Source organism: Magallana gigas, chromosome 5 (genome assembly GCF_963853765.1).
Source record: "Magallana gigas chromosome 5, xbMagGiga1.1, whole genome shotgun sequence".
Taxonomy (NCBI): Eukaryota; Metazoa; Mollusca; class Bivalvia; order Ostreida; family Ostreidae; genus Magallana; species Magallana gigas.
In genome coordinates this window covers 22277215-22303922 of record NC_088857.1, presented here as the reverse complement: position 1 = coordinate 22303922, position 26708 = coordinate 22277215, and the positions used below count along the sequence as shown (strand labels likewise).

The following is a 26708-nucleotide window of genomic DNA, read 5'->3' as shown; positions in this document are numbered from 1 at the left end:
GGATAAGATCTGCATGTATTTGAGTTACTGTGCTGATAATGTTGTTCGTATTCTTTGAGTAAAGGTATACAAAACTCACCTGAGCAACAATAGCCATACCTGATTAGGAAAGCTATGGGCCGTCTTTAGAGTAGCAAATACAAAATGTCTAGACAATTTAGTAAATATTATCTTGTTTATATAGATTTTCAAATTTTTCGCATACATCTTTTTAGATTTAGCTCATTTTGGTGTTTCTGTTTTTTTAAGACGAATATTTTAATGATTTTTCAACATATATTCCTATGTAAATTTGTGGCCCCATCCTACCCCAAAGGGGCAATGATTTGAACAAACTTAAATCTACACGACCTGAGGATGCTTCCACATAAATAACAGATGTTCTGGCCAAATGATTTTTGAGAAAAGGCTTTTTAAAGATTTTTTTCTATATGCTCCTATGAAAGATTTCAAACCCTCCCCTTCTGTGGCCCCACCCTACCCTAGGGATCGTGTTTTGAACACAGATAAATTAACTTTACCCCTTTCATATCCGGCCCCGCTCCCATGGTAGCCACACCCTACCCCAGGGCTTCATGATGTAAACAAACTTAAATCTACATACTTCATTATGCTTTTACTCAAGTTACAGCTATTCTTGCCAAATGGTTTTTTAGAAGAACAAAATTTTTGAAGGTTATTCTCTATATATTTTTATGCCAAAATTCCATCCCCCTCCAAAAGTGGCACCACCCTACCCACGGATACAATGATTTTAACAAACTTAAATCTACACTTCCTGAGGATACTTCCATTAATTAAGGAAATGGATTTTCTGGATAATTGGTTCTTAAGAGTAAGATTTTTAAAGATGTTCGCTATATATTCCCCCCCATTGTTACCCCATCCTACACCCGGAGATCATGATTTGAACAAACTTGAATCTACTCTATCTGAGGATGCTTCAACACAAATAACAGATTTTCTGGCTAATTGGTTTTTGAAAAGTTGTTAAAGATTTTTCTCTATATATTCCTTTTAAAAATTCAACCCACCATTTTGGCCTTACCCTACCCCCAGGGATCATGATTTGAACAAACTTGAATCTACTCTACCAGAGGATGCCTTCCAACATGTAATAGATTTTCTGGCCATATGCTTTTTTAAAAAGATTTTTTAAATATATATCTCTCTATATTCCTTCGTAAAAATTTGAAACCTAATTGTGGCCTCACACTACTTCCGGGCATCATGATTTAAAAAAAAACAAACCTTGAATCTACGGTACCTGGGGATTCTTGCAAACAAGTTTTAGCTTTTCTTTAGATATATATTTGAAAAATATTTGAAAAATATTTGAGAAATATCAACAAATTTTTTAATGATTCTAAATTATCTCCCTTCCGAAGGGGACCTGGATGTTCAACTGAACAAACTTGACAGCCAGTAATTTTGATCAGAAAAGCTCACTTGAGCCTCCGGATCAGTTTAGAAAAAAGAAAACTTTGTCACACGATCTTTAAGTTCTAGTATATGTTCTAGTATAATGGTATAAAATTTATACAATTCGTATTAAGACTAGAGTTCGCAATAAAACAAAATGGGCTCGGTTCTTCTGATATTATTGTCATTTGTTGAAACTGTAAGTCTCCAAATAAGCATAACATCTGAATCAACTGCTTTTATAGGTATTTTATGTCCTCGGAAAACGACCATTTATAATACGTCGGCCTCCTAAAAACGTGTTCAATAAATATTGTTCATGTTAAAACCTTTTACCGATCAACTTGATTGTTTTCAAAACGTTAATGTATAATTTATAGAAAAAAATGACGCATGCAGAGTATATTACTTTTACATTTCATGTATAAATTGTGTGATGTGAGCGCAATCTATGAGAAAATCAATCTGGTATCAATGACAATCAAACCTTTGCTTACAACATGAATACTAATTTTCTAAAAGTATCAAATTATGATAACCTTGTTTCAAGTTCATCTCTAAAGGCCGAATGCTATTGATGTTTATTTTAAGCTTATCTTATAACTAAAAAATGAAATCAACCTAAAATTTAGATCTAAGTCTGTTTTAGGAGTGTGCTGATTCTAAGCCATAGTCCTTGTTACATGTACCTTATGATTACACATTTTAAAAATACTTTTCCATTATCTTTCTTCCTAAGACACAACAAACTATCAATATTTGAAAGTCAAATGTATGATAGTTCTTATAGCCCCTTTAAGATAAAATTGATTGGCCGTGTCCTTGACCTTTTTACAGAGGTCAGGGGTCAATGCCAGAAATCTTAAAACTGAGACATTTTTGATCCTCAGTCACTTTTTGTAGAAGTGAAAATGAGATCAAACGTGAGATGGCCTGAGTGTTGGTTCAATTCAATGGGTTCAATAAACCACGGGGCCAGGGGACTGTATATTAATTTTTTATTATACTTTAAGTGAAATTACTATTAATACTATTAATTATGATTATGACCTTTTATACTAACCTGTATTCAACTTATTCTAGGCTCCACAGTCATCCTTTAGTTTCTACAGTATATAGATAAATATTGTATTTTGAAACAAGCCTTCTAAGCTGAATATGGAATGCGAAAACCTTGTAACCGCATTACTTTAATTAAGGCGTTAAATTCTGAGTAATCACATGCATTAATAAGATGTTGTTTTTCAGTTAAAACCATTGTTTTTCTATCCCTCCAGGGAGCCCCATAAGTTAAAATGCGTGGTCTGTGGAAGACTAGAAATCCAATAGAGAAAGGTTTCCTAGTAAGTTTATACTTATCGTTCGCTTCACTTGTTCAGTATGCTTACTGCCATCCATCAATTCAATTTTATCAAAATCAATATCCATGCAGGTATAGTTTCAAACTTTACCTTGTGAAGCGTATTGAAACATACTTTGTTTTGCAAAGGAGTTGTTCCATTTCAATTTAATTACCGTCTTTTGAAAATCATTACTATAACTATTTTTTAGTGTAATTCAAACGTCGTTAGGCGAAATTATTTCTCGTGGATTGAATACATTTTTTCTGCTACGAAAATCAAACAACTGCCATAACTATAAGAAAATATAGATTTTTATTCGCACTTTCGCAGACCTAATGGAAGGAAAGAGCAGTGACTTGTTGTCAAAGCAAGGATGAGGAATATTCGTTTAGTAGACTTCATGTGCTTCGTAAGATGCTACTCTTGATATGAGAACTTTCGTTCTGGAAAAAAATCAGGATTCTTAACTAAAGATTCTTTTGAGTAATGGAAGGTTTATTTTCTATATGGTATGTATTTTAATAGAATTTTCTTGACAAAACAAGACAAACCAATTTTTGTTTCCGGTGCTATCCTTTCTTATCCCTTTTTATGCAAAAATGGTAGACTGTGCTAATTATATGCCATGTGGAATAATTTGTGCGATCGGAAAATAATTTATAAACAATTGTTTATATCTGTTAACCTCGTTCACGTGTTTCAAATGTGCCTTTTGAGTTTTGGAGTTTTCAAATCTTAAAAAAACCAGTTTATGATAAACATTCAATAAAACAATAACGAAAATTATGTCTAGTAGATACAATATACGTAAACTGTTTATTTAGGGTAATATAATTACACCCTTATATTGAAATATGATCGTTAAAGCTGTGTTAAAGATAAATCTAATTATAACTAGTGTATATCTTTTAAATAAATGACCCATTATCAATAGTTGACTTTTTTGGGGTCATTTTTATTATATTTGGTCTTGCGCGATGTATATTTTAAAATTGTAGGTTGAACTTCCAAATCAAACTCATTCTAAAAAACGTACAAATTAATACCTAAAAATACTGGGTTATATTTATATATTGCAATTTTGCAAAAATTAAGCAAACGTTTAAGTTTTTCTGCGTGCTTAAGTCATCTTTTGCGATTTTAACTAATTACTGGTCTATTTTCTGTGTGTTTTATTTTATACAACATATTGAATTGATCATGGTTGCACCAAACTAAACAACAGATGAGTATTATAGCGAGCGCAGCTCGCCGGCGCGCAGCGCCGGAGCGAAGCGAGCTCTACCGGCAAGGTGTGTGTGAATAGAAAATTCGGACTAGTCGCACATTCATTCAACGGATTTTTTTGGCGTCAGTAAATCGGACCAGTAATGCATTGTTTTAATCGTCCCAGTAGTTCTCTGTAATAATGGCAATTTTTATCACTTCACACTCTCACGAGAATCAACAAGACAATAAAAACAATAACGATGTATACTACATACAGCCAGTGCTACCTCTAAAGTTCACCTCAGTACACTCTTCATCAAAAACAATCGAGTGACGTCACAAAGGTTTACACATTGATCCGATAGATTTTTTCGGAGTCAGTAAATTTTGACCCACAATTCATAGTACCAATGGTTTCCAACCTCACGTTCTCACGAGAATCAAAGTAATTAAAACTTTTTAGAAGCATATAAGATGTGTAATTTTAAGAACATCATGCTTTTTAAGTAAATAAAACAGTATTCTTCGCGTACTTTTTTTTCTCAGGGGAGTTTTGAAGAGTCAGGCGACACTTAACCAACGTCAGCTTTGACGTCACAATAAGCACTGATAAGGGGAAATTACTCTAATTGAAGTTATTGTAAATCTGCTGATATGAGCAAAATCCTCTCAAAATCTTGCAAAGGCTAAGCTAAAGAACACCTGAAGATTAGAGACATTTCTTCAGATACAGGAAACAGTTGTAAATTGCACTCATTTGGATGAATGCTCACATTTATTTTATTCACTATAATTACGGTAATTTCCTGGAACGTACACGTACAATGTAGCATCGCCCTTTTTTAAAAGGGGGTGGGTGGGTGGATGGCAGCCTCATCCAAAAAAATCTTTGCAAGCAAAAAAAAAAATCATGAAAATTCTAATCCTTCTGGCAGCTCTTCAGCAGTTCAATGGTTTCTTTGTTTTCACTTCCATATATTACATGCGGGGGGGGGGGGGGGGGGGGACCATGTTCTTTTAATATGATAAGCAAATATTTGTAAACGTAAAAAAACATTATTTTTTTTAAAGTGGAGGGGGCAAATACATGATAAGTCGATTTTCTATGTGTAAATTGAAAAAAAAATGAAATATTCTTTTTTTAACATGCGGGGGGGGGGGGGGGGCCTCTATGATGAGTCCAGTTTTATATGTAGGTTTAGGAAAAAATGTCTACTGCCAAAAAAGGGGGGGGGGAGGGGGATAAACTGACCTTACAATCACTTTATAAGAGGAGATACAGTGCAATGAATATTAATTTTATATATTAAAATCTTTATTATTCAACAACATTGTATCTGAGATTAAACTACTGTTCTACTAATAAATAAATAAATTAATATAATAAATCTTATAAACAATGAATAATGAAAATTTACTGAAAAATAGGTATGTTTTATTTTTTTGCATTCAAATTTTACGTTGTTAATTCTATTTTTATTGATTTATTATAATTGATTGTTTGATCACATGCTGTGCTCGCCCCAACGGTCGCACCGTAAAACATATTATTAATACCATCTATTGGCGCATAGAAATTCTTTTATAATGTTTTAAATATCAAACTAAGGGCATGCTGCCCCATGTATTCTCGATAAAGGTATCCTTATAAATTAATTTAATCATAAGTCTGAACGTGACTTGCGTTGGTATTTCGGAACAATATGACCCAAAACAACAATCATGTCTCTTTTGTTATGAAAGTTTGATACTCGCAGCAAATCCTATTATATAAAAATGCAATGAGGCTTATAATTTCGTCATTGCGGTAGTTGTCATTGGAGAAGGAAGCATTTTAATATTAACTAAGTTGCTGTAGTCACCGGTGTTTACGTAATACGCCTAACAACAGCAAAAAAAAATTGTTGATGTTAGTATAAAATGTTTGATCTTTGTTAAGTTTTAATGTGTGGTTTTAATGCCGGTGTAGATAAGCAATCGGGTTCTCTGTGTCTCTAAGTACGTCGGTCAACGATCACTAATATATTTGTTTTACCTTTGAACTGTACTTCGTAAAAGTTCCATGCTTTGAAAGTAATTTACGGTATTAATGACCTTTTGTATGTATCCAATTTTGTATTAAAGTCAAAAACCGCGTATAAGTTTGTTTGTCTGTGATGTATATACATGTTAAAAATATCTACATAAATTTATTTGTCCTCGTGAATATCTTGAAGACGTATGCTAGCATTTGTTTGACACAAATCTATAACACTGCTTAAATTGTATTTTTAGCTAGATCCGATTTTGCTTTTGTGGTTTTTTTATGTTATATTTTAATTAAAAGATGTAAATGGGAATTTTTTTCAAAATTTTCTTTGGTTTTATACGCCTTAATGAAAAAAACTTGGTTGTGGTATCAAGGTTTGAACATTGTCCATGAAAAAGTACATTTGGTTGAGAATAGGGTGTTAACTGGTATGGTAAAAGTCTCTTCAGCGGTAGGTGCTGACACGATAGAGATCTATAGGCGCCATAGCTAAGTACTCTCATGATTTTTAAGTTAAACAAACAGTTAATCAATCGATTTGACAATATATGTAATGATGTTTGATTGTTCTGTATTTAAACTAGAATTTTTAATAGTTCTGCATTTAATTAAACATTTTTTTTCCTGAAATACATCGATAGCTGTGTGCTTTGTACAGCGTAGTACAAAGTCCATTAAAACATATTTAAATTCATATACGTCCGGAAACAATTATTATAAAAGCCTTTTAAAAGGTTTAGTTTAAAACCAATCATTTGAGACTGTATTTAATGAGAGTACTATTTGATGTACAGCCTGCATATCATTTTCAAGCTGCTTATAGAACATGACACAAAACAGGTTTCCTAGTTTGGCCTCTGTGTTGCATGGCAATTTTATTTTGGTCTACTTCTTTGTTGTCTTTATTTGTGATTCTATTGTACAAAATCACAAACGAAAGAAAAGAATTCGAGATATGCAGATGTATGTAAAAATGTCAAAAAATCATGTTAAACAGATATCAAAATGTCGATGTTCAGGATTTTTATCATTTGAACAGAAGTTACGCAAGATATATGTTTAATTATATCTCTCATTTTATGATCGTCACGAAAATGGCATCAGTACTTGAATTTCAAAACTCTAATAAACATATTACAAATATACTTTAAAAAGATAGTTGAAATGAATAATCGTCAAATTAGATTCTAATGAAAACTTTCCCTCATTATTGTTTCGAAACCGTATTGAACTGTGCTTAAAATAAAATTCATGTGTATTTCTTTAAGGATTACCCTGGATATCAAAACAAACGTAATTTCATTTACCCGGATTTTTCCGGATTGATTTTTCTTCATACGTCGAAAGATTATTGTTCAATTATTGATTCTGGTAGCTTAGAGAAATGAAACAATTCTAGCGACCCTTATCCTTACCCGTGGTTCAGTGCGGCAACAACCTCCTATTAAGGAAGATTGAGTTTACTGGATACTCTTTAGCAGAAATATGCAAACTCGATCTGTGATATTTGAAGTCGTGAGGACAAGCCATGAATAAGTGGTGGTAGCAGACGACATTATTTCTTTTATCTCTCTTTGCAGACGACATACCGTTAAAACATCGTGGATATCTTGTTTAGAAGATCACAATGTCGGGGAGACGAAGAATCGAAAGGAAGAAACAGTTTCCTTAATTTATCGATGGAAATGGGTTTATCAGAAGTTTTCTTTCCCCATGGAAATTTTCAAGGTAAAAATATTTTAGCGTATCGATCAAGACTTTTTGAAAATGAATTACAAGAGACAACTATATGAAAAACGTATTTTTTATTAAACATAATCATTTTGTGTGCTTAAAATTTATTTACATACATTTATATAGATTTATATGAAAAATAAAATAAATAATAGTTTAAGTATCAGTACATATACTGTAAAACATTAATGTTTATATGTAAGAATTTGTTAGAAAAATTAACACAACAGGAAAAAATTTACTGTCATCATAATATTTCTAAAAAGATCATTGTTTTTAAATAAGAATATGAGTACTCTCTCTCTCTCTCTCTCTCTCTCTCTCTCTCTCTCTCTCTCTCTCTCTCTCTCTCTCTCTCTCTCTCTCAGTATTACGGTTAGACTTACATAGATCATTGCTATTTGATATGCTTATATAATATTAATTTTACTAATATTGGTATTTGTCTCTATGGAAATCGATCGACTCAGTCGATGATTTTGCTTCAAGCAGAATAAGAGGAATATTCTGGCACTGAATTCTACTTTTTTGCAATTACATCAGTACATGCGAGAAACGGATTAGGAGAGACATGATAGAAAACATGTAGGATGAAAAGTCGTGCGTTTTACCAATAGGAAGCAGTTTTGCTATGTAATTAACTTGTCTACTCCTATGGTTTTCTGAATCCATAAAAAAGCGTTGTACTACTAGGTTATAACCGAGTTTTTCTTTATATGAACGTAATGGAGTCAATGCCATGTTTGGTGTCTACACAAAGCATTGTACCGTCAGACGTCAAGGATATGATAAGCAGAGACTGCAGACATGCCATTATTACCGAGAAAAGAATTTATGGGAGACGGATAAAATCGCAAGATAAAAAATCCCGATGATTATATTTTGGGGTTAGAAAGCGTACAAAACAATGCCATTGTTTCTGTAATGCATGAAATTTCTACCAACACACGTAGTAATGTATCTGTAACAGACACAGTATTTATCCAATGTTTAAAGGGACATGGTCACGATTTTGGTCAAATTCTGTTTTCCTGTTTTTATTATTTACAATGCTTTAGGAATGCATTTCCAATGATCAAATGAAATCGGAGAGCCAGTTGTGAAGTTATAAGCAAGATACAGGACTCACAATTCTTTCTCATGTAAACAAGGCTCGTACCCTGTTATTGTTTACATTAGTTCAATATACAGGTAAAAAAAATTTCCAAGCTGATTTTTCCATCATATTATTCATTTTATGCTTAAACAAACAGATCTTAACGTTTACCACATTCATGTCGGTCTTAAACTGGAGTTTTCACTTCAACGTTCAAAATGTAAACAAATGCTTTGTTTACATAGCAACGAATTGTAAGCTCTGTAACTCACTTATAACTAAACGAATAACACTTAAACTTTGGTTGCCTATTAAAAATGCCTTACTGAAGCATTGTAAACATTAAAATCGGGAAAATAATTCTTGACCAAAATCGTGACCATGCCCCTTTAAGGCAAGACTTTGATTATTTTTTTTTTTAGATGGATTTGGTTTTGCTGTGTTCATCTGGGTGATCGGATTTACAAGAGGTAAGCCAAAGCTCAGCGCTGTGTTTCCGATACATACAATTAGTTACTCTGACTACATGTAGAATTAATACAGCCACTTGATACCATGAAAGGAAATATCTGTAAGTTCCATAAACCAAATAATTTACAAATTCCCAGCGCAAGATTTAATGAAATTTATTAATTATTTATGCATTTCGTTCACTGTTTGCAAATGGACAATGTTCATAAATACTTGTAATATATTGATAACTATATTGACATCTTTCGATTGAAATAATTCGCTGAATATAATCATGTGATTTTTGCAGTAGTTTTAATTGGCTTAAATAAAAGACAAGTTTTAATCATCAGGGATTATTTACTTTTGAAACTGGTTATCTATAAATTAATTATGCTGGGCTCTATTAAGCTCAACACTAAAAGGTATTGAACAGATTGGAAAATAAATAGTTTCAAATTATTATTGTGAATCATTGAATAAAAAGTAATAAGCTGAAGTAGTTTTGTTTAACCATGACCAAGAAATCCAAAACATGACTATATCTTCATCTATAGTTTTATATTCTATCATATAATATTCCATATATTCCTATTTGTTTCAGGAATAGCTTCATACGATGATTTCTTGGTGTATATCCCTGTTATTGAAGAGATTATGAACGAGACCTTTTTTCTTGACCCTGTTCCGATTCAAAACAGTAGCTCGTGTGTCATTACCATTCCGGCCATGTCTGAAAACGGAACTTCCGGTGGTCTGGTAAACCTTACCTTGTTGAATAGCGAGCTTGGTCAACAAGACCTGTCAGACATATTGAATGGATCAAGAGGTAATGTCTGCTTATTTCGCACTTTTGTTCGTTTTTTTTTTTTTTTGGAGTAGGGTGGGAGTAGAAAAACATCATCTATATTAGTTTGGTTTCGTGTTGTCTATAATTCAAATGTTAATGATCTTTTAGTTTGGATTTATGTTGTAAATAATTCAAATGTCACATGGTAATTCCTCTTTAAATAATTTGAAATGATCTCTTTTACAATAAGTGTTTTAAATCTATATTTTATTGACTACTTTTCCCTTACTTCATCAACAATGTTATTAATCGGCTGCTGTCACTGGCAAAATTAACAATTTGTACTTTAGAAAAACTGGTTTAGATAGGTTTGATCATTTAAGTCGGATTCGAGTTTCTGAAATATAATTTCCGTACGACATTTACAGCTGTAATCTTTTTTTCCTTCGCGCAATTTTTGTGAAATTTACCTCAAATTTTACTCAGCAATAAAGAGTAGACTATTAGCGTTTTAAAAATTTATTGCTGTTCCTCCGGGATAGAAAAAAAGTAATTTCTGATCGAGTCCTTTGGGTCTGTACAAGGCCTAGGATGGTGCAGGGTTTGCAGGCGGTATTTGAATACCCGACAACAATAAATCTTTTTTTATACGTTGCCTGCTATAAACCCCTTTTCTCATTTTGAAATGATACAGTCGAGCGATAGAATTTACAGTAACGTTGCTGCTTTATAGTTATAAGATAATATATATTACCATAACAAAAGTGTATTAAATACAAATTGCTCCGGGATTGATCTATGGCAATTATGATATTAGTTTTTCATAAATAAAACAGGTGTGACATCATGATAACGTACAAGAGTTAATTGATTAAATAATTGTCGCGATATATTTAAGAAATAAACAAGGTTTTTTAGTGAACATGACGTTATGAATAGCAATTGCTCAGCTGGCATATTCCATGATGCGCGCTAACGCATAAAATTGCAGGTCCTCCGTATGTGCTTACATTGGGAAAGAACAACGGATATGCAAATGTTAAGTTGTGATGCACATAGATTGTCATTTAAAACAAGAAGTACCGATGATTAAAATAACGTCATTTCCTTGCATGACTCGATCTGCTTTAATCAACTTCAAACAACAACCGTCATGATAAAGGATTTTCAAGTCAATATTATCGATTTCAATTTAAAATAATGACCTATCAACAGGCTATCTTGAAAAATTATTGTTTTTCAAGATTCTTGCATATTCCACAGAGTTTGTTTGTTTACATATTAACTTTCGTTTTTAAAACGTTATATTGGGATGTCTTTACAAATACATATATGTATTAGAAGGAATTCAATTCCAATAATTATGTAAATTAGTCCATTCAAAAATACTAAACCCTAGGGATCAAGTCTAGCAGAGTTGCTAAAGAGATTTAGAAGAAAAGACGAGCCTTTCGAATCAACTACATGGATCTCTTCCAAATTAAAGTATATGAGAAGTTCTTGCAGTTCAGCCTGGATAGATTATTAGATCTGTCTGTCTGTCTGTCTGTCTGTCTCTCTCAATAAGAAATTCAAAGCCAAAGAAAATAGAAATGAAACCATTTTCTATTGTTATTCCACGATAATGTCATTGTCGTGTTTGAATAACATGTTGTAATACAATACATCTAGACAAGTGAGTGCAGACTACATTGGTGTGACTGTTTCCTTTTACGTGCTAGTTTTATTACGTGTCATAAAGCGAATCGGTCTGTAATAAAAAGGCTTAGATTCCCTCTCTTTCCCGCTCGATATTCCGAACATTGAATACAGCAGTAATTACCCTGATCCCTGCTTCATCATCTTACCAAGGGTATTTATAAAGTAATTATGTAAAAACTAATATTAACTTCATCATCGGGAAACAGATGAGCCGAGATATTGGGATGAAAAATCCGAACGTCTGTACTTCGAAGGTTGCCCTTCACACAGTAAACCGCAATATTCCGGGGATCCCAATCCCATCTATGGAATTGGATGATTTAGAAAGGTTATCCTTGCATTAAAATTGTGACGAAATGAAATGATGTTTGATGGCATTTGCATTGGTTTTGGAAACTAATTTTTTTCCGTTTTCGGGTAAACACATCTTCCCCCACAAAAAATAATGGTTCTTTTATTTTTATTTTGTTGAAATGTTGTAATCTTATTGCCTAAAAGTACCGTTTTGTTCAAATGACAACTTTGCTTTTCTTTTAAAAACAGAGTATTGCGGTATGTAGTTTAAAACGTCTTTTGATTTTAATGTTTTAAGTTGTGTACACAGTATAATTTTACTCTCCTTTATCTTAAAATCTACATTTACAGTTTGTTTGTTAGTGTTATATAGTCCATAACTTGATAAATCGCATCTTAAACTACATATCAACATTATTTTATTTCTACTATATTCACGGATATGTTGGCCCCGTCTAAAAGTATTTTTCGCCATTCGGTTACGCCCCGTCTTGAATTCGCCCAGACATATTCGTGCTTAAAAAGAGAGTTAATTTGAGACATTGGAATTCACCCAGTACTTAATTTACCCGACAACGAGGGCGATAGGGGCGAAAATTAACGTTGAAAGTTTGTATTAATTTTTTTCCTGAAAAGGTTGTAAATGCTCTGATGTAATCATTAAACCTAAGATAAAAGATCATTAAATTATCAATATGGTTTTTCTCCATTCATTCAGTTTTTCATACCAGTGTTATATTCAATGAATGCTGTTTTTCAAAAGTCATGGATTTTTTATTTCAATAATCATGCTATTCTCGCTAAAAGAAACATACTGATTTAAAAAATATGATAAAGCCATGTATAAAGTACACGTACAGATTAAAGTTGATCCGTTGCTTGTAACTTCCATTAAATAATATATTTATTTTTAAATGTTTAAAGCATATCGCCCATTACTGAAGTATATGCTTGCTATCACGCATCTGTTGTATTTGTTTTCAACTTTGATATAGGTAACGAGTTCCTCAATACTTGTTTTTAATTAAAAAAATCTTTGAAATATTCCTGTTTTTAATACAGTGGCTTTGCCAAATAATTCTATAAATACATTGATTTCATGACAAAGAACAGTGTTAGAAAGCGCCTTGTCGATCGTCACTCTATTTCATCCTGGCACTAATGAAATTATTAATCTTCACATCGGCAGATTTCTGGATATCTATGAAACCTTTTCGTTAGGGTGAAAAATCTTCCAATGGCATGAATAAATGTGCAGGCTTGCCCTGGCTTAACTCTAATGGAGAATTATTCAAGCAGATTGTACTATCATGGAGGTTAACCATTGTCCTCAGTTTTACTACACGTGTAAATACTCTCATTGATTTTACGTTTGATTCACTGCTTTAAAATTATGAAATTTTTGGGAAATGCCGATTATTGGCATGGTTAAAAAAAATGTGACGTAAAAAGCCTTTTCTTGGTGTCTATGTAAGCCAAATCAACGAGAACCGGATCTCGAAGATGTCTTGGTGGAATTGACGCTTGACGTTGCAATTGTATCTCTTCTCATCAAAATAGAATTTGCCTTCAAGTAATGTTTTCTCAATATTTCGAGAAGAAATAGCTATTAATACTCGTAGAAGAGATGGATAATCACCTCGTTTTTATTGCATTTATGGAGATAATACGTGAATATAATGTAAAAGGCTTTCGGTTACTGCGTTACATTATTCACAACGTGGGTCAATGTCCGAATCAAACAAACTCTTACTGTCGTTTGTACGTCCCCGTAGATCACTTTATATTATTAGCACTGGATCCATGTCTTAAATGGATAAACAGAATGTTGTGTCCGTCGGATGATGTTGAAAGAAAGAATATTTATGGGTAAATTATTCAGTCCTGAAAAAAAATCGAGGAAGAAAGTAAATTTCCTCTTAACTGCTCGGCGAAAATACTCACTGCTGTAGGAAGAAACAAATACTTCCATTTAATAATCCTCATATGCACCAGAAAAGTGTACCATTAAAAAAAAACAATGAAACATTAATTGGAAGAATTTAAAGCTGAACTCTATAACGGTTTATTGATTACATCTGTATGAAATTATCACCATCAGTTCGGATCATCAAAGGACTTTAATCTGCGTCGTTAAATGCTAGAGTTTCTGTTTTTAGAAGCAAAATTCATTCAATTCACTGATGTCTGCAGTTATTCTGCTGCTATTCTAGCCAAGAGGACATCAAGATTATTTTGATGAGTATAAAAAGTCAATGGTATTTATCTTCTAAATCGGGATGAAAGAGAAAGTTTCGATACAAAAGAAAAAAAAAGTTACAACTGTAAAAAATATTGCATTTCAGCAAGATGATTTAGTGTTGTTTGGTGGCTTGTTTCGTATACTGAATAATTATACTTGTTTTTCCCTTTTCAGAATTCAACATAATTCACTTCATTTCACTCTATTTCTAGATTAAAACACTTACCTGTTTTACTGAATCTGATTGATATTACATGCCTTGATGATACATTTAGCCACAAAAATTACCCTATTGCGTCACTGATAACTTGAGCAGCTTCTGAGAACTGAGTGGAACAGGGACATATAAGTTTTCTGTTTAGACTCAGACAAACTTTAGCCTCACAAATTGTATAATGAACAAAAATATCACGATGCCACCTAAGGTGGTGTATTTGGAACACCTTTATATAACCATGTGGAATAAAGTACATATATTTAATGTCCACCATTTAAAAGTTTTACAATATTGTATTTATTTGACCATAAATGGATTTTAAAAGTTTAAGAAAGGATTACAAGGTAAGATCATCAGTAGGTTCCGAACACATGTTTTGCAGTTTAGAGGCTAAAGCAAATAAGACTAAAAAATGCATTATAAATATCATATTTTGTCATTTTTTTTTATATGCAGTGGTGTTGACATCATGATGTCTTGATCAAATAAACAACAATCACTTAATATATATATATATATATATATATATATATATATATATATATATATATATATATATATATATATATATATATATATATGCCCATGACAGGGAGACTGATATAATATTAATTATCGCAACATTCAAATTCACTATTCATCCATACGATAATCTTTCCGACATATGCCCAAATTATCCTATTTAAATTAATATTTATTGTAAATAAGACTTAAATTATTTGTAAAGTTCTTGTTTATGTTGATGAAAGCACCCGACCAATATCGATGCTTATTTCCCTCTATCTAGAAGCTATAAATTTAGTGTCTAGTCCGATAAGAAAAGTGGACAAGTTTAGCCTTCATCCACTTTAGACGCCTGACTACTTCTTTAAAGAGAATATTACAGCGTCATGTTAGGGACCGAGGTGGAACTCTTGCAAAGCTCTACCATTTTTGGTACATTTACACGGTTAATGATTTTCAAGTAAAATAAACCTTGAGGCAACTTAAGGAATCTCATTCGACATGTTTTAAGATCAAAACTGATAAGATTATTATTTTTAATTGATACTGTATTCATTTAATAAGCACGGACAGATTTTAACCTATTATTGTTCAACATTAAATGATAAAATCAAACTATATTCGACAAATACATGTTAAGTTTTATAATCGTCGATGAAGTTTTACAGGGAACTATGTTTCCGAGCGTGGGGTTTTCGAGAGGCTAGATACAAAAACATTTAATAATTTTATTTTTATTTCAGGAGGGGTAATAGGGGAAAGGAGCAGTTTTGGACATATTTATCTAAAACAACCGAAAGGGGACTTAACTCCGCTGTATGACGTCACAAATGGTTCCCGCCAATATCTTGTTCCAGTAAATATTTTCAATAACACCAAAATATGTTTGTACTCAGGTTTTGATTCTGTGACGTACGAGATTTTTGTGTTCAATTCTACGCTTGTACCAGAAATGCTAGCTTTAAAAGTCCGAAAAGTGCTCCGCTCATTCAGCACAGACTGCTTGCTTGCAGGCGATATGGATTCGGATGTTATCTTTGTGAATAGCTCAAAACAGTTTGGTGTGATGTTGATAAAACCGGAAGTGCTTCCAATACCCGGCTCAAACAGAGCACTGGAGTCTATTCCAAACACAGATTATATGAGAACGGAGTTTGTTATGGTAACAGACGAGGAATCGGAAATATTTCTCATGGGTATGTATCCTAGAACATTGTACTTAAACAGACGAAAATAACAAAAACTAGATACGATCTCGTGGCGAGTAAAGAGTAGGACTTCCGTCTTATTTTTTGAAACGATACGATTTTAAACCGATAAAAAAACAGACAGCCCCCTCACAGATAATGTATAAGAACAACAATTTTTTTCACAATGTTCAACAACGTTTTTAGTGGGTTTTTTTTTCTCGAGGTTACACTTGTACCTGAGTCATTCAGGTGACCTATTGCAATTTGTCCTTGTCTGTCGTCGTGGGTTGTGCGTCGTCCGTCAACAATTTTGCATTTTTAACTTCTTCCTGAAAACTACACGACCAATGGTTACCGTTCTTGATGTAAAGCATTTCTATGGTAAGAGGAATCTAATTTATGAAAACTCATGATTCTAACACCCCCGGTGCGCCACAGCGGGGCTAAAAATGCATAAACGCCAAATTTTTAAAAATCTTTTTCTTTACCTGCACACATGTGAGGAAAAACCCGAATGCATGGTTATGATGTCCATAAAGCCCTCTACAAAAATTATGAAATTCATGGCCCCTGGGTCAGATGTTCAGGCTCTAAGGTGTGGCCAATATAACCATATAGTAAAAATGTGTTAGATCTTAGAAACCCTCTTCTTTACTCCCATATATATTTGTAAAAAAGCTAAATGCAAGATTATGATGTCCATGAATTCTTCGGCCTGTGGAGTGCATCAGAATCACAAGATGCATCATGATATCTATTCAGATTTGTAAAAACTGACCCAATAATGATTAAGATGTGTCTATCAAAGGGTATCTGCTCCAAAACTTTCACCAGCTTTAAAAACCTTAACCTCATCAAGCACTTGAAACTTATGGCTCAAATTCAGCATTTAAGCCTGTCAAATGCATAAGTATCATAAGATGCACCATCCATGCAAGTTTGGTGAAGTTAGGACCAGTAATAACTAAGATATAATCATCAAAGGGCACCTGCTACAAAAACTTTAACCAGCTCAAAAAACCTTAACCACATTCAGCATCCGTAACCTATGGTTCAGATTCAGCATTCAATCTGTCAAGTGCACCAGTATCATAAGACGCACAATCCATGCAAGTTTTGTGAAGTTAGAACAAGTAGTAATTAAGAAATGGCTATCAAAGGGCACCTGCACCAAAAACTTTAACCTGATCCAAAAAACCATAACCTCCTCCAGCATCTGAAATTCATGGCCGAGGTTCAGCATCCAAGTCTTTCAAGTTCATAAGTATGTCTAGATGCATCATCAATGCAAGTTTGGTGAAAATAGGACAAGTAATAAGTTAGATACAGGATAAGCTATCCCCGACTTCGTCTGGGCGAGCTAAAAAGGACAAAAAAGCACAGCTTCTTACACATAATTCATTAATATCATACTGTTATTTTTACGTTTGCCATACACTGTCCATGCACATACTAATAGTGTTTGCCATGTACTCGTACGACCCCTACATGTTTTGTGTTTACCTCAGTTTCAAAGAAGGAAATGATATGTATTGGTATCAAGCTTCATATTTCTGAGAGCAGTTTTACTGTGTAATTATTTTCTGACCTTGACCTTTGTGTTACAAAAGTTACATCCAATATGCACTTATATTATATCCTCTTTTTATGAACATACATATTGATATCTTTTATTTATTAGTTAATAAATATAAGATTTGCATACAGTACGATTCCAAAAATGTTGGTACATGTATTATCAAAAAGAATAAAGACATTGATATCCATATCAAATATTTCCCGAAAAATTCATAACAGCTTTTCTATGAATTGATTTTAATGTAACCAATGTGTTATTATAAGGCGATCATATACCATGTAAAGACAACAAAACTGTTTAAATCATTTATTATACAAAAATTTCATTTATCCTCTTTATGAAAAGGCAAATTTGTATGTCTCTCAGAACTTTTCTTTCATTTATACAATAAATTAAAATCTTGATATTGTATTGCAAGTCATAGTTTTAAAATGCAAGCATTTGCGAAACCTAGCATTTTAGAAATGCATTTTGGACATGCATTTTGGACAATCTAGGAGTTAATCAAAACCATATTTGTGAAGTATTGTATGATGCTTTTAAGTTAAAATTAAATTATTTACAGGTACTTATTGATATATCTACTCTGTTTTCCTTTTGATTTTGGAGAAAACATAAATAGGTTGATTTGACATGAGTAGGATTATGTGAAGGAATGTCAAGCTGTCTTTATCATCTTGGTACAATATTTAGAAGAGTTAATTTTTAAAAAAGCAATTGCCAACAACGGCTCCTCTTTACTGTTAAAAGAAGAAATTGTTCTTGAAATCTATTTACAGAATTCGTAAACTGCATGACGGTAAGAGGAATATAGTGATTTTTTCTGAAAGAAAAATATTATTTTCCAAGGGTATCTAAAGATTGTTCTTTATTATATTGATTTCACATTTTTTCATCTATATGTACTATTAGATCGTAAAATTATTTAAGATATTTTTCGCCACATTTTAGTGAGGGCAGTTTAGCTGTGTCATAGTTTTCCGATCCTGATTTTTCCCTTGTCCCTGACATCATTACGACTTAGGTGTGATTTGCGTTTCCATTAGATTCAAAGACAATGTTCATGGTTCAGTGCACATCTGTATCAAAATGCTACATGAATTATTACTTCTCTATATACTCTTCTTCGATTTATTCTTGAGAAAAATTCAACTTTCAGTTTTTAACGTTGACCTTGAGAAAAATTCAACTTTCAGTTTTTAACCTTGACCTTTCTCCGTGACATTGAAGGCCTGAACATCATATGTCACTAAAAATGTACGAGGCGTCATATAAATATATTTCTTGTCATAAATACTGAAAACATATTTTTAGTACATTATCACTTTTTTAAATTTTCATTACTAATACTAGTATTAAGTTACACACAATATCGAAATTGAGTATTTTAATTATTTTCCTTTTAAAATCACACGATATCCTACTTCATGATTACATAATGATTAGCGTTTATTCCATCAGATGATGTTATCTTTTAACTGTTCGGTTTGTTAAATTGAAACTTGATATTCAATGTAAAAGATTTGATTATCTTTAAAAATTGTTCAATCTATTTCCCCCAGTATGGAAATTAATGTTTGCAGAATGTCTCCTTCAAAATCCCATTACAGCATTTCCCACTTTGCATTATCTAGAGTACATTTTCTTTGATTTTGAAATGATGGTTGACATTATTACATAAGATTTTAGATAGATAGGTTTAATGACTATCTGAAACGTCTGATTAAAAGTCGCGTTCGTTTGAAGTTGGAACTATCGTAAGAAAGTGCGCGCTACTTATATCGTCTTCTATATTTCTCTCTTTTAGTTAAACAAAGTCACTTTGTGACCATTTGAATTGCGTTCTTTTATGCCCATATACACTGTTAACTAGTTTGTATACAACAGGTCGTTGTTACATTCATTACGTTCATCACCCATATACCCCCCCCCCCCCCCCCCCTCACAAAAAAAATGATAATTATGGTAAATGACACCCAGGCAATACATGTATAAAGTATTTGCGTGGACCCTGAGGTCCACGCAGAAAATATATAAGCGAGGTTAAACCGGATGCTATGGGGAAAAATGCAGCATGCGCATGAGTTAGCCTGGTTCCTGTGCGTAATGGGTAGCTCAGGGAACCAGGCTAGCACACATTTAACTGAATCGGGATCGGGATTACATGTCATATGCACTCATAAGTTCAAAGGCGCTGTAATTTGAAAAGTTGTCGGTAAACAGTACAGAAACAAAGAATTCTTTTTAAAGAAATGATCGGCATGTAATATGAACTGTCAGTATTATGAAATAAGTTAATGTTAAGCCAAAACTACAACAGGCATCAAATAGCATAATTTGCAATGTTTTGTTGTTTCCCGAATACAAATGTAGCTTAACTCTACTTTTACAGTAGGCGAGGCTAGAGTACTTCCCGATTTAAATTGTTTAAGCATTTAAGTATGATTGAATAGTTATGTGACTGTATATAATACAGAGGCGGATCCAGTAATTTGGAAAAGGGGGGGTCCAACTGATGAAAATCAATAGGTGCAAAATTCATTACTTGTCCATAAACAAGCGGGTCATGTAATTTTCTTTGTATTTTTCGTACAAAACGAAGTAAAACTTACCTATTACAGTAAAATACTTAAGTTAATAAACTAAACAATACATTTGAAAGCGGCTTTTAAAGTAAAACGAATGCGTGTACTTGTACTTGAACGTCGTTTTACTCGATCGCTTGTCAGTTCAAAACTGTATGAAGTATAATCGATTTTTTAAAGAAATAGATAAGAAAACACATTATATGTGTTTTTGTAAATCTGTGTTTTTTAGCAATACTGCTTAAGTTTTTGTTTTGTATTTCTTTTTATTTTTCACATGTTTACTCAGTGTAGTAAACACTGGATGCTGAAGGGGAGTGCTTATTTCGATAAAAATTCGATAGGGATTTTTCATGTAAGAACAAAATTACGGTACGTTGTACGAAATTCTTTAAATAAGCAATTTTAAAAGCATTTATTTGAGATAACTACAGTATTTATATGCTAAATGGGGAAAATTGCCTTTAAATAGGCATTTAAAGTTTTCCAAAAAATTCACATGTCCTAGAGAAAGGGGGGGGGGGTCCGACCCCCGGACCCCCCCCCCCCCCCTCTGGATCCGCCAGTGTAATAGATGATTGAATAATTATGTCACTGTATAAAAGTTAAAATCTCAAGAAAAATGCATCAAAATTAATATGAAATTAATTTACACAAAGGTGTCACTACATAGTTAACAGAGTAGTGCGAAGCGTAATGTGTGCGCAAATAGTAGGCCTAGAATTCGCCGAATGCCTGATATTATACATGCAATCTTCATTAATGTTGATCATAATTATTTTAGAAGCATGAACCCTTTAAACTCTGAGATAAAAAGTCAGGGCTATACATACTCGTAATACAACGAACAAAAGTGGTTAAAAGTAGGCGGCTAGAGTATGTGGAACTTTGATAATTTTAAGGCTTTCACGTTTCCGTTAGAAACACATGCATGTGGTCCACGTATTGCAGTCCTTTTTTAAAGGACTGCTACTTGTTACAGTTATAGATGAACTGTAACGTTCAAAATATTTCGAGGGTTTTATTTTAACTATTCTGGGTATGAAATGTTGAAATTGTAATAAAGATTTAAGATAATGATTGTGTAAAATAACAAAGTAAATCAATGTCTACGAAAGTCAAACAATCATGAATTGTACAAAAAAAACTTATTAAATTTTACAGACGTGAAATTTAAGACGCTTGATACAATGCATAGTTTTGACCTTGAATTGTAAATCATAATTTTTTATTTAAATTATTAAAATCCTATAGGAATTTAAATTTCGATAGAATGTGAATTAAACTCATAGCTGATTTTAAAAGTTCGATAGCCCTCTTAAATTCCTGTAAAAAATACGTTTTATCTACAGGAAATATAATTCTTGATCTCGATCTCTTACAGTGTATATAAGATTATGATCCCATAATGTATTACTTTTAAAAGGCAAATGTCTTACGTGTCAGGCGAGACACACTAAACAAAAGTCGATCATTTGATTTGATTAGGTGTTTACGAACGCATCTCTATTGTGTGCAACAACTTCACCTTGGTAAATAATGAAAACGATTATATAATTCACTAAATTTGATAAAGTATTAAAATTTTATTTCAATGCACAGCTTTGTAAAAGGATAATGTATTATAAGAAAGAAATCTGATTATTTTTACTGTGGTATATTATGTAATGGGTATCAATATCTATAAAATCATTAGTAAAGAGACTAAAACAGACTACTGGGAATAGACAATGGCTTCTTGTTACGATGGAAACAAAACCCATGTATATAATGTTCCGTTGTTCATTTATATATATAATGGGCATACATAGAAATCACTCGGTATCATTTGAAATTTCCATGTGCAAGCAAAAATGTCACGTGTTTTTAATATCAAACCGCACGATACGAAACTTAGTAGGTATGTTTACCTTAAGTTGCGTAAGTCTCTAATGCAGTCAATGATATTGATACAGGATTTCAGTAAATCTGTAGACGTTAGGGTTATTTTGTGTCTGGGGTTCATAAAGCGTAATTAGGAAGCGATCAACAAACCCCTAAATGAATTGACGGCCTAATGGAGCCTTCCACTTCACTGGCTGATCAACTTCACGTCGCCAAAGAGCGCTTGAAGTGACTCCCGTACTTATTACCTTGGAAACAGTTTCCGTCTTGTCGTGAAACAAAATATCATTATCAGTGTCAATTAACGCTAATTCTAGGGAATTACAAACATCACTCTTTTGATCATCACATACCGGTATTTGACTGAAGTCCTTTCATTTTTTTTTACATAATTATGTCTTTTACAGGTCTAGAAAATTCGGACGTAAGGGTCGAAACAAAAGAGGATGAGTTTAATTTCACTGTCATGGCCCACAGCGTTAAGAAATTGAATGTGAAAGCCAATCTCACTCTGCAGTTGACTTCGTCAAAACCAATTCAAGTTATGTGTTTGACAAGCATGAAAACCCTGCAGAACATGTCTTTTCTTAATCTGTTCACAGTGTTCCCTTTGGAACGTTCATTTTGCAATTGGTTTGAAATCTCTTCCAGCTGTGTTGTGGAACCTTGTGTGATTGTTGTGACAAAGAAAATGGACAATTACCCTAGCGTATCGATTAACGGCTCGCTAGTGCGGGCTACAAACTATTCATTTAGTGATTACCATATCCTGGAGATAGCCAATCTACAGAATGGACTGCATTTCTTAAACGTCACAAATAGCGCAGGATTAGCCGTGTATGTTTTTGATAGAGACCGGGCAAGACTTTATCATGTACCTCCATTAAACCAGAACAAGTGTTCTGAATTTGTTAAATCCTCGTCTTCTTCATCAGTTAACAATGGCGATGATAAGGTGAATTCTACAACATACAGTAGTGTAACGATACCATATTTATCAGATGATGACACATCAAATATTTCTTCTTCTACTGAAAAGTTTACCTCTCTTAGTGGTAATTATTCAAACAGTCTCAATTCAACATCTTTGCCGTTATATAATTCAACGCAGAAAACACCTAGAGAAGAAAGTGCCTTTCAAAATGTGACAACCGTTTCTTATCAAAATACAACGAATACTGCGACATTGAGAAACGTCACTAAAACAACGCCTATGAAACAAGCCATAGAAATAGAGATAGGTGGGGTAGCCGCGCAGTCTCACATCAATCAAAACGCCTCAAACAGTTCCCATGCCGCCAATGGGAAATCCCCCAGCTACAATATTTTTTTTCAGGATGTAGAAGAAGACGACTATAGCCAAGAGTACATGATGGCGGTAGTTCTCTCCCTTTGTGTCGCCATCTTTGCTGTGATCGCCGTGATATCTTCGTTCTTGCTCATGGAGTTTATTTCACGACAGAAACAGATTAGAAATACTAAAATTCGACCATTTGTGTCGTGAATTGAAAAGAAGACAGTATAAATATTGTTATTAACGAGAATACATTGATATTTTTTATTATGTGTTTTAATACATTGCATGATATACTGCGGCGGTAGTGACGTTTGTAAGTGGGTTCCGCTGTTTCTCGTTTAAAAATATTATCTACATGTATATGTTACATTTTATCTGTTATCCCTGGTAGACATCTACTATTGTTTCTTCTTTGTACATGTACTTAGAAATGATACAAATAAGAAAAAAAAACATGTTGTTTTTTATATTAATATTAATTGTCTTTTGCTAAGTTTAGCTGGGATTTTTAATTAATTTTTAGAGATATCAAATACAATGTTTATTAATATTGATCGTTGGCTGTTATAAACTTTTGACTTCGTACAAAATACTTATCAGCTTAAAACAATTTTATATCAAATTATAATCGTGTCAAAATATCGGAACGAAGTCAGCTCGTCAGTTGGTCGCCAGGTAACTGGTTATAATGTGCTAAAAACCAATTTTCATTTGCGAGCCATTAAAGCAACGAAAATTTGCGAGGTTGATGGGTTCGCAATTGTAGCAAAAATGTCTTATACTGCAAACCAGCAACTTGTGTTTGTTATTACTTAACTAAATCAATAAAATCGTGGTTACTGCAAAACAGTCAATCACTCATGTGGTTTATTGCGAAATAAAGTCGTCTCAAATAAATTGAAAGCTTGTTAACAGTATTTATAATAAAGGGGATTGTTGTTGATTTTTAAAAAGTGTTGCTTGTAAAATACAGACAATGTTTTCTAGAGTTGTTTATAGCTTTATCAAACGTGAGAGCAAACAATATTCAGGATATGAATGGAATTTTTTTAGTAGATGACAGGTTATTAAATTAGCCAGTCAATATTGAGGAGAATACATCTAATAACGTTTGTAAATTAGCCATACACACGCTCAAGCATCCATGATAGTGGTATTTGACTTCCAGCAAACACAATTTGCAGTCAAGGTGAGAATCCGTTTGAAATTTAAGATAATGCCAAAAACGTGTCTGACGGGAAAAACGAGATATCGACCCATGAAAAAACTACAGAAGGAAATTCTTAGATTTGCACTGAAGGGGAATTAGACACGATTTTAGATCAAAATTTTACATTTTTATTTTTTATGCATAAATTGGTTTACTTGAAGTGCATTTTGCATGATGGACAAAAATATTTGATGAATGTTAGAGGTCAATTTATAAGGGAGATACAGAGGTAAGAATTCCTTGTTTATATGTAAACAAAGCACGAGTCTTATATTTGTTTACAAATAATGTAAAGTATGGAATTTGACAAAATGACACATTGGCAAACAAAGAACTGATTCAATGCATTCATAAATAATATTATAAACTGAAGAGAGCAACATTTGATGGAAACTTACACCAATAAAACACATAGGAAAACAATAACAAGGCTCGAGCTTTGTTAACAAAACAAAAAATTTCAAACTCTGTATCTTGCTTATAACTTAAAGCAATATGAGCTGCTATTTTCACGTTGATATTTTTTTAATGAAAACGTTATTTTCTACTTAAATGAAAAAATATAATGGTTTTTAAATTTCTGTTAGTCATGTTTTGGCGGGGAAGCCGTTTAGACGCCTTAATTGAATTATTGTCGTCCTGTACAAAAATTGATCTCCCATATATTCCTTAGAAGAGAAATCGTTATCATCTGACAACAATTCATGATTTTTTCAAGTCTTATTTATCATAAAAATTTAAGGTACATGCAGATTTATTATACTAGCTGGTTTTTGCAGCAAAATAAAATTCTAAAAAATTGTTTCAGTATTTGACTTTTAAATTTTGACAAAGCATTAAACATACCCATATTAACCATTTTAAACATTAAAAAAAATAATTAAAACTGTTCAGCTCAAATCGTGTCTAATTAATTATTAATTCCAGAAACGTGTTCGACAATTAGAAATACAATACGCTCTCAGCATGTACGTTGTAATAACAGCTAAGGACGCAGATACGTGTAAACCGGTATCCCAAACGCTAATAACATTAATAGGTAAAGCATAGGGACAAAACAAAATCTCATTTGCAATTCAACTGCACTTGACACTTCATTGCGCACCTTAACCCTAAGGTATTAATATTGTGATACGGTTGGTGCCGATCGGATTGAATGTTCTACGCTGAAGGAACTTGACAAAGTTACCTTGAAAAATAGTCGCACTTAATTACTTTCGGAAAATACCTTTTGATTAATTTGAGAAGCAATCTTTGTTTTTACCAGCATCCATATTCACTGATCTCTTGTAAACTTGACTAAATTTTTTTTTTAAATAAAATCATTAAATTATTTTAGTCATTTGTTTTCCTATTAATTACCTATGTACAGCTTGATTCGTAATTATTAAAAGGGGGTCTGCAAATAACTGACTTTATTAAGAACTTGCAAGTCAATATTTATAAGTGTTTTGAGTTTAATTATTTGATTTCTAGACTGATCTAAGATAGAACCATTGTAACAAGGCCTTGGACTTTCAGTAGGATGTAAATATCTATTTCTAGCGTCAAAACAAGTTAAAATGACGCTGGTTTCAAGCGAAATATACACCGATTGCGTGGCCTTCGCTCAAAAGCCAGACAAATCTTGTTGATTTCAAAGAGCCATTACTGAGTTGCCAGCAATGAAATAGACAGGGCTACGTCACATTGCCGATTGACACAACTACCCAAAGTTCAAACTCTTGTTAAAATGGTTCTAATATAATGTTTCTGTTCATTCAATTTTCACAAACTTATAAAGAATGAACTGTTACGTATTTTCATACAAGAGAACTTTATGGCTTTCGAACAAAGCGTATATATAGTAATTGATACAACAATTGATTATTCAACGTTTAAAAGGGGCTGGTGATATATGTTTAGGATTATCATTCTTTTTGTCTTATCTCA

At 32.7% G+C, this 26708-nt stretch overlaps 1 protein-coding gene across 5 annotated transcripts; it reads left to right on the top strand.

Moving 5' to 3' along the window:
* The first annotated feature begins 2837 nt into the window (after positions 1-2837).
* On the top strand, positions 2838-25019 carry LOC105319358 (uncharacterized). 5 transcript variants are annotated; one of them, XM_066084713.1, is made up of 7 exons: positions 2838-2854; positions 3096-3274; positions 7584-7731; positions 9256-9303; positions 9888-10112; positions 15775-16227; positions 22677-25018. In XM_066084713.1, exons 3-7 carry the CDS (start codon positions 7683-7685, stop codon positions 23771-23773), a joined length of 1872 nt encoding a protein of 623 aa, XP_065940785.1. In that variant the 5' UTR covers positions 2838-2854; positions 3096-3274; positions 7584-7682; the 3' UTR covers positions 23774-25018. The 5 variants fall into 5 exon arrangements, with proteins under 5 accessions (XP_065940785.1, XP_011415166.3, XP_065940784.1 ...); XM_011416864.4 differs by lacking the exon at positions 2838-2854 and having other exon boundaries at positions 2942-3274; XM_066084712.1 differs by lacking the exons at positions 2838-2854; positions 3096-3274 and having other exon boundaries at positions 7357-7731.
* The last annotated feature ends 1689 nt before the right edge of the window (positions 25020-26708 follow it).